Source organism: Bos indicus x Bos taurus, chromosome 29 (assembly GCF_003369695.1).
Source record: "Bos indicus x Bos taurus breed Angus x Brahman F1 hybrid chromosome 29, Bos_hybrid_MaternalHap_v2.0, whole genome shotgun sequence".
Lineage (NCBI taxonomy): Eukaryota > Metazoa > Chordata > Mammalia > Artiodactyla > Bovidae > Bos > Bos indicus x Bos taurus.
Window position 1 is genome coordinate 12,503,455 of NC_040104.1, and position 13,065 is coordinate 12,516,519.

Here is a 13,065-nt window from a genome sequence, read left to right on the forward strand (position 1 = left end):
GGTTGTTTTAGATATATTTATTAGTTATTTATTGTTATAATTAGATTTATTAGTCTTTGTTCTTAATTTGTTCAGTTCAGTTCATTCCTTCAATTGTGTCCATCTCTTTGTAATGCCACAGACTGCAGCATGCCAGGCTTCCCTATCCATCGCCAACTCCCACAGCTTGCTCAAGCTCATGTCCATTGACTTGGTGATGCCATCCAACCATCTCATCCTCTGTTTTCTGCTTCTCCTCGTGCCTTCAATCTTTCCTAATATCAGGGTCTTTTCCAATGAGTCAGCATGTTTACTATGTATTCAGTCTCTTTTAAAATCAGCCAACATGAAATAAATTTCTCTCTGTCCCCACTGCACTCCCAACTCTAGGCCAGAAACAAAAACCTGAAGAGACTGAAGGCTGATTCCAGCACATCGCTGTGGAGATTTTGTTCCCATGGTTTTTTTAGTAAAAAAAAAAAAAAAAATTAGTTGCTAACATTAAAATCAGTAGATTGTACATAAATATCCAAACTTCTGATTCTCTTGAAAACATAGCCAACTGGCCTGCTTCCCAGCATGGGTGAAGTGGAGGAAAGGCTGCTCCCAGTGGTAAGGCCTGTGCTGCCCAGATTTCAACATGGCCACTAGTATCATATTTCCTGCCTTCTGGGGCCATGAGTTTGTGAGAACTAGACTTCTAGCTCTCTTAAGATAAAGGCTACTTTTGACTTGATCAACTTTGACTTTGAAGCTTTTAACCCAGAACCTAGCACACAGTTCTTCCTTGTACAGTTGTTGAATGATACAAAATATTTGTGAATGCATATGAAATTTCTTCCAATACTGAGGAATTGAATTCCATGCAATTGAAGTACTGCTCTACCCTAAATCTTTGATGCAGCCTGGCATCATAGGTGCTCCTGATATCTGCCATTAGACTGACTACCTAAAGCCAGTTGTATGCCCTGGGCTGTCCCTGAAGTCTTCACCTTACCATTTGACAACTTATCCTCCTAGCAATCTCATCTCCAATGAAAAAACAGGAATGCATATCTCATGAAATGGCTAGGAAGACGACATTAAATCACGAGTGTCGAGCATTGCCCCTAGTACCCATTTTCATGATATTCCTAGCCATTTTTTTCTCCAAGTAGGCAAGGTTCTCCATCTTCTTAGATGTCCATGCAGATCAGTTTGATTTTCCAGACAAGCTTCAAGGAAGAGATTACAGTTCAATTCTCTGTATTCTGAAAAGCTTCAAAGGCCACTAACCAAGCACACTGATGAAAGTAAAGATTTTATCAAGACCTTTGTGTTTTTTTCAGATCTTTTAGTGGCCTAAAGGGGAAAACTAGGGTAGGTCAGAGCATATATAACTAGGGGCTCCTGGTCACCACTACATGCTAAGAACCAAATCTTCCCTGAGTACTTGGATCCAGGAAATAAACATGAAGTGGCTTGTGCTCCTCGGGCTGGTGGCCTTCTCAGAGTGCATAGTCAAGTAAGTATGGGGACTATAAGCCACATCATATTCCTTTCTCAGATTTTTCTTTTCATCTGATTATTCTTCCACCCATCAGGTTTAGAATGTAATGGAATATTTCCCTAAGAGTCTTAAAGCTCAACTCTTACTTATTGATAAGTAACTTGCTATAGGAACTGTGGAACCAAAGGTCTTGGTGTACATTTGGGTTGCACAAATCTTGAGGTCCAGTCATGTCATGACCTATTGAAAAAGCAACTCCTTACAACTGTTCAATGCACAGTCAATGCAGATGTTGATGTGGTCCTGTGGAATAGTACTTTTCTACATTTTTTTCAATGTGTCCCCTTTTTCCCCTGTCTACTTGAGTGTGTTTATGTCTATGTCTGCATTTTGGTATCACTGTCATTTATCTCTCCATCTCTTTGGAAGTCACTGGGAGTGTATTTCTCTTTGTGTTGTTTTCTTTTAATTTTTCATTTGACTCTTACTTCCTTCTCAAGCCTCTGAATTTCCCTTACTTGTTCCCTATATCTTGCATTCTTCTTTCAACTCTCTCTTCTCTTTCAACTTGGAGAAAGATACACTGTTTTACATTGTTTTGTATCTGACAAGCAGTGTGACCAGAGCCAACTCAGAAACTTCTGGAATTTAAAATTGCTCACTTGTAAAAGAGCATAAGAGTTCCCCTCTACCTCCTTCCTTGAGGTTCTATGAGAAGGAACGAGTGGGATGGCAACAGCAATGCTAATGGATGTCATTGTTGAGACTTCCTATTTATCAGGTACCTTATATCCATCACTTCACTTATCCCCAAGATATCCTATTTGGAGGGTTTGTATTGTTACATTCTACCATTATACTGAAGGAAAGACTGAGACACTCATGGTCATATGTCTTACGCAAGATTGCAGAACAGAACCTGTATTGAAATCTATGTCTTTGCCATGGTATATGCATAAAATTCTGATAATAATGTGCCTCATAAAAATGGTTAGAAAATACACAAGGCCATAACAATAACAGTTATACCTTAACACTGACAGCTAATTGTAGCATCTTCTTTGTTTTCTTTGTCGAATGCTTGGTGAAAGAATACCTCTAAGGAGACTGAAGACCATGAGAAATGTCGTCAGTGGAAAAAAACATGCTGAACAATTTTCTGAAGGAGCATGCTTACAGTCTGTCCCAGATTTCTTTTCGTGGCTCAAATCTAACTACTCACCCGCTGAGAAACATCAAGGATGTGAGTATTTTGGGAGGATGGTACTCCACAGCGCCCTCTGGTGCTCTAGCCTAGCACTGGGGCTCATCTGGAGGTCCCAGGTGGGATGTTGGGGTTGGGTTCCTGTAGAAGGCAGAAACGCTGGAAAGAGGGACCCCACCCAGAGGAGAAGGCACTCTCATCCTCAACTGTTGGTCTTTGTGACTGGGCCTGGCAATTACCAGGTGGCAGGTAAACATCCATTTCTGTGTCAAAGACGTGTCATTAGTTTGAGGGTGATTGTTCCTTCTGAAATAAATGAGCCACTCAGTTATAAATGAAGAGTGAACCATCACTGATCAAAAGGTAGAACCAACTGCAAAGCAATTGTGAATCCCCAGGTAGAGGAATTCAGTTTCCACAGATGCAAGAATGATGGTAGTAAAAAGTTACTGAATCTGTATTCTGAGTATGGCCATAAGAATCGCTGTGGTTCCTGTTTTTAGTTTAGAAAAAGGGCTTATTTTGTCTTAAAGATGTCTTCAAAAATGCCCATGCCAGCCTGAGAGGTAGGCAAAGAGTAAATACACATGTCAAATGAAAGTGTCAACTGTGTGCTGTTGATTGGATGTGGTCTGAGTTTAGAGGGAGTGGCTGGGGTTGATCAAGAAGGATCTCCTGGAGAAGTGGGTGCTAAGGCTGGGTTTGAAGAGACTACAGAGCTTCTCAAATGAAGGCACCAGGATTCCCTGGGTGTCCAGCAGTCCTGGAGGCACAGTGGTTATGCCTCTGGGCTTCCCATGCAGGAGGTACCACTTCAACGTCTGGTCATTGAGTCAATATCCTGCATACAATGTAGCACAGGAAAAATATATCAAATGCAGATATGTCTGTGACCAAAGCCTGTGAGCTTCACGATGGTTAGAAAGTGATCTCAAGAGATATGTGACACCCAGAGGGAGGCATCAGTGTGGGAATAGAGGGTAGCCAGTTCTGCACTAACCCACTCCCTCCTTCTCCCTGTAGTTGGTCTACATGGGTAACATCACCATTGGAACACCCCCTCAGGAATTCCAGGTTGTCTTTGACACAGCCTCATCTGACTTGTGGGTGCCCTCCGACTTTTGCACTAGTCCAGCCTGTTGTGAGTACAGATACACTATACCCAGACCATCCTTTACTTGCCCTGCCACCATGTTTCCACCCTTGACACCTGATGACACTCATCTCTTGTGTCTGCAGCTACACACGTTAGGTTCAGACATCTTCAGTCTTCCACTTTCCGGCTTACCAATAAGACCTTCAGGATCACCTATGGATCTGGGAGAATGAAAGGAGTTGTTGTTCATGACACAGTTCGGGTAACAGTGTAACAAATGCCGAGTCAGGACTGGCTATGGAGTGACCACTGCTTGAAAACAGATGCAGCACCATCTGTCAGGACCCCTCCTATACTAACTTCCATAGATATTGGCCATCTTATCCACAGGATCATGTCTCTGGGGAGGCAGTGCCCATGGTAACACATGAGCAAACAAATCAGCTAACCCAGAGAGTGGCTTGAGGTGTGGACATGCAGCTCCTCTGCCCATGAGTAGTTCAAGGTTCATTTTGCTGGGAGCTAGAAGAAGGGAAAAAAGCACCCACTTTTATATTCACAGACTGTTCCAGGCATTTTCAGGTGATAACTGGTTTAATCCTGCAACAATCCCACACAGCAGGTGGTCTGATTAGCTCATGAGACATATGAGAAAACTGAGGTGCAGACAGCAAGGACCTTGCTGAGGGCACACATGTGATAAAAGGTGGAGTTAGGCTGGCTTTTCAGGACTGAAGTTGCTGTGGGGTGTTTGGGGACAGGACAAAACTGATCTGGGGACCCTGGGGGCAGTCAAGGGCTTCAGGTATCCAGAGTGGGAAACTGGGGGCCTGAGAAGTCAAGGGGTCTGATAAATGAGTTCTCACTCTAGAGGACCCTTGAGAGTCTAACCTATGGCCTGCCTCCCCCAAAATACTTGAGTAGTTCCCCTCTCTCTCTTTCTCTCTCATACACACTCACAGAAATATGCACGTGTCCCCAAAAGTGAATTCCCCAGGCAGTAGTTTCATAGAACCTTACAAGCAAGATTGTGTTTTTGGCTTCTGTCTTCCTGGACAGATGCAGAATCCACAGTACATTACAGAGAATGCAGTCCATTCCTGTCATAGGTCACAGTGATGACAAAGAGAAAGCTATCTTACTCTTGATGGTTTTGCCCATAAGATGGCACCAATGGGACCTGGCCTGACTCTTGGTTGCCCCACCTGTACAGAAGCCATGAGGCCAATTTGATTCACTCAGTGGTGTTTTTCAGAGGGGCAAATGTTACAAAATGCACAGCCTATCTCAAATCGAACCCAAATTCCCCTCCCAGCTTCATCTAACCATCTGTGGGCCACCGAAGACAGAGCCCAGCCTCAATTTTTCTCTGATGATCTAATGGCAATGCACCCCAGCCCAGTCTGAGCCCCACTTCAGGTATCTGTAAGTGGGAACACTCTTCTCTCCCACAGATTGGGAACCTTGTAAGTACTGACCAGCCATTTGGTCTAAGCATTGAGGAATACGGGTTTGAGGGCAGAATTTATGATGGTGTCTTGGGCTTGAACTACCCCAACATATCCTTCTCTGGAGCCATCCCCATCTTTGACAAGCTGAAGAATCAACGTGCCATTTCTGAGCCTGTTTTTGCCTTCTACTTGAGCAAGTAAGTCTGAGATGGACAATCCCTTTCTCCAAATTAGCTGAAGGTGCTTTCAGTTGCACGAAAATTATAGTACACTTGATAAAGAACTATTGTGAGAGATAATCTAACCCAAGATAACTATGGCCGAAGGGCCCAACTGGCTTCACCCCTGGCTTTTATAAATAAAATTTTATTGGAACCCAACCCTTCTCCTGGGCTCAAGATCAGTAACACGGTCTAGTGGGGTGAGTGAGGAGGACGACTAATGGAAGGCAACAGAAAACAAGTTGAAGGAAAAGGCATTAGGATTTGCTTATGAATTTGATAAAGAAGAAATGAGAAGGATGGTGGATATCTTTCCTTCCTCATTAGCATTTCACTGGGAGCCCAGGACCAGCTACCCAATTTGTAGGAGCCAGTGAGAAATGAAAGTGTGGGACACAAAAGTGTGGGACCCCTTGTTCAAGAAATATTAGGCATTTCAAGACAGGGAGAGCAGAGGCGGGGTCCCTTCTCAGTGTGTGGCCCTTTGGACAGTAGAGGTCACAGGCCAGTGAAGCCAACTCTGGGTAACCTGAACTCACACCCTTTGAACTCCCCTTAGGCCTTGATTTTCCTGAAAAAATGACAAGGTGGACAAGGGGAAACCAAAACACTTCAGCATCGTGTCCTCTGAGGGTGTCTGAGCACTCGTCACTGGAGGTCCAGGGCGTCTTCAGAAGACATAGTGGGTGATGCCCAGCCAAGTGATTCAGCTTCTAACCTCCTCTGTGCCACTCACTAGCCAGTAACAGACCTCAGTCTGGATCTCAATCTCTCCCAGATGCTATTTCTGCATCTGTACATGGGGACCTTATTAGGGCCTTGATGGGTGGACAAGCACAGCTCTCAGACAGTGCTGCTGTTACTATCCTCCAAGGATTGCCCCCTCTCTTCTCTCTACAGAGATGAGCGGGAGGGCAGTGTGGTGATGTTTGGTGGGGTGGACCACCGCTATTATGAGGGAGAGCTCAACTGGGTACCCTTGATCCAAGCAGGCGACTGGAGTGTACACATGGACCGGTAAGCCTCTCCCTCTGAGGGTCAGCCCAAGTGATGCTCCCACTACTGTACATGGACACAGGCAGACACACACAAATGCATTCTCAGACACACAGTCACACAGACATATACACCACCTTCAACAACACAGACAGACACATGGAAACACACAAGCAGACATATATAAACCTACACTGCTGCTACTGCTGCTAAGTCACTTTGTCGTGTCTGACTCTGTGCGACCCCATAGATGGCAGCCCACCAGGCTCCCCCTTCCCTGGGATTCTCCAGGCAAGAACACTGGAGGGGGTTGCCATTTCTTTCTCCAATGCATGAAAGTGAAAAGTGCAAGTGAAGTCGCTCAGTCATGTCTGACTCTTCGCAACCAAATGGACTGCAGCCCACCAGGCTCCCCCATCCATGGGATTTTCCAGGCAAGAGTACTGGAGTGGGGTGCCATTGCCTTCTCCTTTAAACATACACAGAGACACATAAAAACATGCATAGCTAGTCAGACACACAGAAGCACACACAGAGACACATGGAAACACACATACAAACAAACACACAAGCACTTAGATACACAAACAATCCATGGGTTCATAATCCTCAGGCCTTCTGAGCAAGGCTCTGACAAGGGTTGTAAAAGGGTCCAGAGAGGTCTCTGCAGCTGGCGTAGGGCTGCACCCATTGCCCTTTGAGGTGGGGTCCCTGGTTAGAGGACTCTACAATGTGGTGAACAGAGGATCATGGAGAATTTCACCAGCCTGAACAGAGTTATGATAAGATGACAGACTGTCCAGGGCTACCTAGGACATAGGAAGTTCTCAGCACAGATGAATGTCATTTTAAAAACAGGGACAGTCCTGAGAAAATGGGGAGAACTGGTCTTATTAGGGAGCAGCTACCCAGGAGTGGAGAGAGGTTGGCTGCATTCTTAAGATGTGAAAGCAACTAATAAAAAGGACACGCCATATTGTTGGGCACACAGTGGGACAGGGTCTATAACAGAGAATCAGGGAATCAGGAAGGTGGGATCCAGGAGTGACCTGAGAACAAGAGGCATAATTGATAGGATTCTGTGTGATACCCTCAGACAAAAGCTGACCTGTCCTTTGGAGTTTCTGTGGGCTAGTCATGTATTTCCTGGCCAGGGTCTCAGGGTCTGAGCTGGTTGTAGGAGCAATGCTGGGAGACACACTATCCCAGAGGAGCCCCTTTCTCCCCCTACTATGAGAATCTGCTGCCCCTGTGAATCTCCATCTTCACTCTGCTGTGACCTGTTGTTTGTTCCCCATCAGATACAGCTCTCTGGAGGTTTCTTATTATTTTCTCAGTCTTCATTCACTCATTGAAAAGACAAGCATTGGGTGTCCACTGTGTCTCAGGCACTTTAGGGAGACAATGAGAATAAAACTCACCCTCACATCTAAGAATGCAGATGTACATGTGGTGACTCGCCCACATAGTGAATTGTGACTTTGGTACATGCTAGACATGAGAAGGAGAAGGCAATGGCAACCCACTCCAGTACTCTTGCCTGGAAAATCCTGGTGGGCTGCCCTATATGAAGTCCCACAGAGTTGGACATGACTGAAGTGAGTTAGCAGCAGCAGCAGAAGCAGACATGAGGGTCTACAGAGAGTGACCAAGATAGGAGACTGATAAACACTGGGGCAAAGAATTCTCGAAAACCATACAATTAAGGTGGAATCTGGAAGATGAGAAGAAATTTGCTAGTCAAAGGGGATTGGTGTCTTCTAGGAAGGAAGACCAGCTTGTGTAAAGGTACAAAGATCCTGGTATATTCAAGTACTGCATCCGAGGAAGTCAAGAAAGGTGCTGTGTCGAGAATAAAGGAAAAGAGGGCAAGAGATGAAGGGCTGTTTAGGAGACAGTTGGGAAGGGGACAACTCTGGGGAGACTCAGAGTGACCTTGATGCCTGCTTTCTTCCATTGTCTCTCAGCATCTCCATTGAAAGAAAGATTATTGCTTGTTCTGATGGCTGCAAGGCCCTTGTGGACACCGGGACATCAGATATCGTAGGTCCAAGAAGACTGGTCAATAACATCCATAGGCTCATCGGTGCCATACCACGGGGTTCCGAGGTGAAGCATTATGCCCCAGGGTCACTCCCAGTCTCCACACACCAGAAGCATCTCCAGGGCCAACCTCTCTCCCTCTCTCTCTAACAGCACTACGTTCCATGTTCTGAGGTCAATACCCTGCCCTCTATTGTCTTCACCATCAACGGCATCAACTACCCAGTGCCAGGTCGAGCCTACATCCTCAAGGTGAGAGGACAATACTGAAGGTTGGTTCTCAAACTGGAGCTTGCAGGAACCCTTGGGCTACTGCTGGGAGGAGGGCGCCCTCTGGAGGCCATGTCACCCCATTGCAGATGCTGCTGAGCCCTGTAGCTGGGCCAGTGCCTCCCACAAAACCAATCATTTGAGAAGTAAGGGCTGTGTGGGACACTGATCTTCCTGAAATAAATGTGGAGATGCCACACCATAGGGCATGGTGGGAGTCAGGGAGAGGGGAACACTAAGGTCCTCAGTCCTCAAAGAGTTTCAATTCAATCTGAACCCGTAGGTGCATGAACATGAAATTCAGCTCTAGCAGTCCCTGAAATAGCCCATGTTACAAGGAGAATGGCTGGTGACAGTCCCAGTGTGATGTCCATGATAAGTTAACAATCTCTGTTCCCTTCTCAAACTTTGCCTGGTTTGGATGATAAATTACATGGTCAGCCTAGTTCTCAGCTGCATGTTCCCATTGCTCTGGCCAGGTGCCTCCTCTGTGAGTTGATGTCCCCGACCCCTCTGTGGGGAGGTTGGATACTAAGGTGAATAAAGGGTGCACAGTGAGTGCTCAGCCCTGTCACAGGGTGCAGGCTTCATGTCAGCTCCCTTCGAGAGTTCAGAGCAGGCTGATGGGCTCAAGAAGGCTTTGAGGAAGAGAGGGAATTTCAGGAATTCTAAAATGACAAACTCATTAAGCCATATGGAGGGTTACTTGTTTCTAGGCAAAACTGCACTGGATTCCATGCAAATGTCATCTCAAGATGGTCTGCACTGGGGCACTGGGGACTTACGAGGGGTGATGAGGGCTACGGACTGACCAGTGGGTATGGGGAAACAGAGTACATTACCCAACCAAGCCTGGAGTGGCCAAAGAGGGTGAGTGTGGTCTTAGCGAGGCTTCTCTGAGTTCCTGAGTTAAGTCTTCAAGAACGTGTTGTGGGCACTATTCTATTTAAGATGGATAACCAACAATGAGTTACTTTGTAGCACAGGGAACTCCGCTCAGTTACATGACGGCCTGGATGGGAGAGATGTCTTTGGACCAGGATACCCGGATACATAAAGTTGAATCCCTTTACTGTCCACCTGAAACTCAGAATATTGTTAATCAGCTATACTGCAATACAAAAAAAGTTTTTTGTTTTTGCTTGTTTTTTTTTTTTTTTTAATAAAGTTTGGATTGTAGGGATGCAGGAGGAGAACCAGCATTCTCTGCAGAGAAAACAAGGAGCAGGTGTGAGAAGAAAAGTAACAGGGAGTGAAGGGAATTATGGACACACTTGTTCTTTTCTAAAAAAAAAAATATATATTGAAGATTGGCTAATCTTCAGTGTGCATTAAGTTCTGCCGCACAACAATGTGACTCAGTCATACACAGAAAAAATATATTTTTCTTATTCTTTTTCATTTGGTTTATCACTGAATATTGAATATAGTTCCTTATGCTTTATAGTAGGACTTTGTTTTTTTTCATTCCTCTGTTTCCCCAACTCCCAGTCCTGCACTCACCACACCCTTCCTCATGGAAACCTCATGTCTTGGCCCTCTTTGGTTTTGGATGAACTCTGACATCCTCTGATGCTGAGAAAACCCCTTGATACTTACCAAAAGAGGGAAATAAAACAAAGAATTGTGCTGGTTCTGGATATTGGGGGAAGTCACCGGTAAGGGCTCATGCTGACTGGTGTGTGTCTCTGACTCCCCCAGGATGATAGAGGCCGCTGCTATACCACCTTTCAAGAGAACCGAGTGAGTTCATCTACAGAGACCTGGTACCTGGGTGACGTCTTCCTGAGACTGTATTTCTCGGTCTTTGATCGAGGAAATGACAGAATTGGCCTGGCACGGGCAGTGTAAATGCTTAGAGTGGTTCAGGAATCAGTAAGGCCACTCCTAACACACACTCACTCACACTTTGGGCACTCCTGCCCAGAATGCTGGTGAACTGTATTTGGTGGTCTTCACACTCTATTCTTAGTAAAGAATAAAGGGTTTCACTCTAAATGGTGCTGAATCAAATGGTTGCCTCTGTTTGTGTCTGGGACTGAAGGATCTAGAACCAAGTCTGAATCAAAATTGAAAGGAGCCATGCTCAAACTGGCTTCAAGGAAAATAGAGACTCATTTAAATGATTCTGGGAATCCAGGATACAAGAATCAAAGCAAATACAAAGATCTCAGTGACTAGACCCAAGAAATCAGAAGTCATGAATTCTCTCTCACCTTCTCTCTTTCCCTTCAGTCTACTTTGATGGTCTTAGCCTGGCAACATTTTTCCTTAAGGCTTCTACACCTAGTGAGGGATTTCAAGCTACCTGCCCTAGGGTTTTAAATCCTGAAGGCATCACCTAGTAAGGAAAGAAGATTGCAGACATCAGAGTTCAAGGGTGTTCTCTGAATGACCCACCTCAGATCACATGTACAGCACTAGATCAGCCATCCTGGCAGGGACATGGGGTCTTATGACTAGCTTTACATGGTCTTTGGCCCCAACTCAGCAGCACACATGATTGTCAATTTCCTCCAGAACTACATGACTGAAGCTGGGGAGAGGCAGCCCCAAGGATAGCGACTGACAGATGGTCTAGGCCATGGAAGAGTTTGTGATGGCTCACCAACTCCACCACCTCCTCATTCAGAGGAATTATAAGGGATAAGAAATAGACTCTCTTTGTCCCATCTCAGATGATCTTATCACTGGGCTTCTCCTCCAGGGGATTTTGGGTGAGGTACTTCATGCAGAGCTGGTTCCCTCTTGTTCCCACACCCCAGTCACCAGCTCTCTGCCACATATGCCTGCTCTGTCCTTTCCAGTCCTACTTGGTAAGTGGTGGCCCCAGTGGATCCCTGAGCCACCCCACTCCTCCAGGGCCCAGAATTCCCCTTTCTTGCCTCCAATGCTGTTGGGAAGTGCAGCACAAAATAGCCTTGAAGGAGAAGGTCCTTGGGAAAATGGCGGAGGGCCAGAAGTACCCAGGCTTTGCGATAGCTGAAAAACATCTCCTGCTTTTAGCTATGCTCAGCATCAAGATTTAATAATATTAAAGATGTTGCTTGAGAGAATGGGTCATGGGATAAACACCTGGGTCATTTAGAACGTGCTGTCCTTGAAATATCTTTTACTGATTATGTCTTAACCCCATACATATTCTGCTGGCCATATACTCTAAGCTCTTTGTTCCTGCTTCTATAAAAAGGCTCGACTGCAGAAACAAATTTGTCAGTCCTTGCAAGAGACTGTCTGAGTGTTGTTCTTTCAGGTTCATCGTTTCCAAGTCCCAGGGAGAAAATCCCCACAAGTGATGCCACGAACAGGGGCTTGAATGGAAGGCTGAACAAAGCAACAAGCCCTGAAGAAAGAGGTAAGCAGGATGGGACAACATAGCAATAAGATTCCTTTCATTTCTATAATGCATCATTTTCTGAAACAAAATGGTATTAATATCTCAAGAGATCATTTGAATTACTGCTATCATATTTTACTGGAACAATTCATGGTTCCCAGAAGAGGGGACACTCTATCTAGACATATAGAAAAGGGTTAAAAGTAATGTTTTGCAAGCATATCGGCAAGGGTTACATGGTCACTCATACAGGCAATCATAGAACAAATTGAAGGGCATAACGTTGATTTTGAAGTAAAGACTATTCAGTCTTTACATGAATATGAGCTTAAGGAACAAGATATGCAAGGTGCTTTGAAATATAAGAATGTTATGCTCAATCAGACACAATCCTTAGAAAAACAACTTAGAGACATATATATACAGGATGTGTCGAAACTGAAGGCACTTAGAACGGAGGTCATTTCATTCAACGGACAGCCCAAGTCTGAGGTTTTTCCTTCTGCTCCACCTGTAACAGCAGTTGCTAACTTTGCCCGTACTAATCATTTCACTCCTCCTAGGGAGATGCCTGCTTGCGCTTTTGCTTTCCCAATACAGTTTAATCAGCCTTCCCAAGGGCAAAATACTTGGGCTAATCTAGATTTTGGCATGTTGTCTAGCTTTAAGAAAGCATGCACTCTGTATGGACCTACTTCTCCTTACTGTGTAGAATTCCTCAAAGGATGGGCTGATCATTGGATGCCATATGATTTTTTTCAAATAGCAAAGATGGTTCAAAATCTTCAACAATTACTTCAGTGGCAAATATGGGTTAATGATGAGGCCCAACAAATGATGATTAACCAGCAATCTCATGGTAACCCTGCCAATTTAACCTATGGCATACTCACTGGAACAAGAGCCGTGGCCGATATGATTGTGCAATTAGCTAATATTACCCCTCAGATGTTGCATTTCATTAAAGAAACTGCCTGCA

The 13,065-nt window shown here is 45.0% G+C and overlaps 1 protein-coding gene across 1 annotated transcript; it reads left to right on the plus strand.

The window, feature by feature from the left end:
- The first annotated feature begins 1,367 nt into the window (after positions 1 to 1,367).
- LOC113885740 (pregnancy-associated glycoprotein 1-like) lies at positions 1,368 to 10,762 on the plus strand. The gene is given in 10 exon segments (XM_027531352.1): positions 1,368 to 1,483; positions 2,560 to 2,605; positions 2,607 to 2,711; positions 3,696 to 3,813; positions 3,912 to 4,030; positions 5,223 to 5,416; positions 6,341 to 6,457; positions 8,404 to 8,545; positions 8,633 to 8,731; positions 10,451 to 10,762. Coding segments are annotated over 10 exon segments (1,191 nt in total). The 5' UTR covers positions 1,368 to 1,382; the 3' UTR covers positions 10,601 to 10,762.
- Positions 10,763 to 13,065: the final 2,303 nt, after the last annotated feature.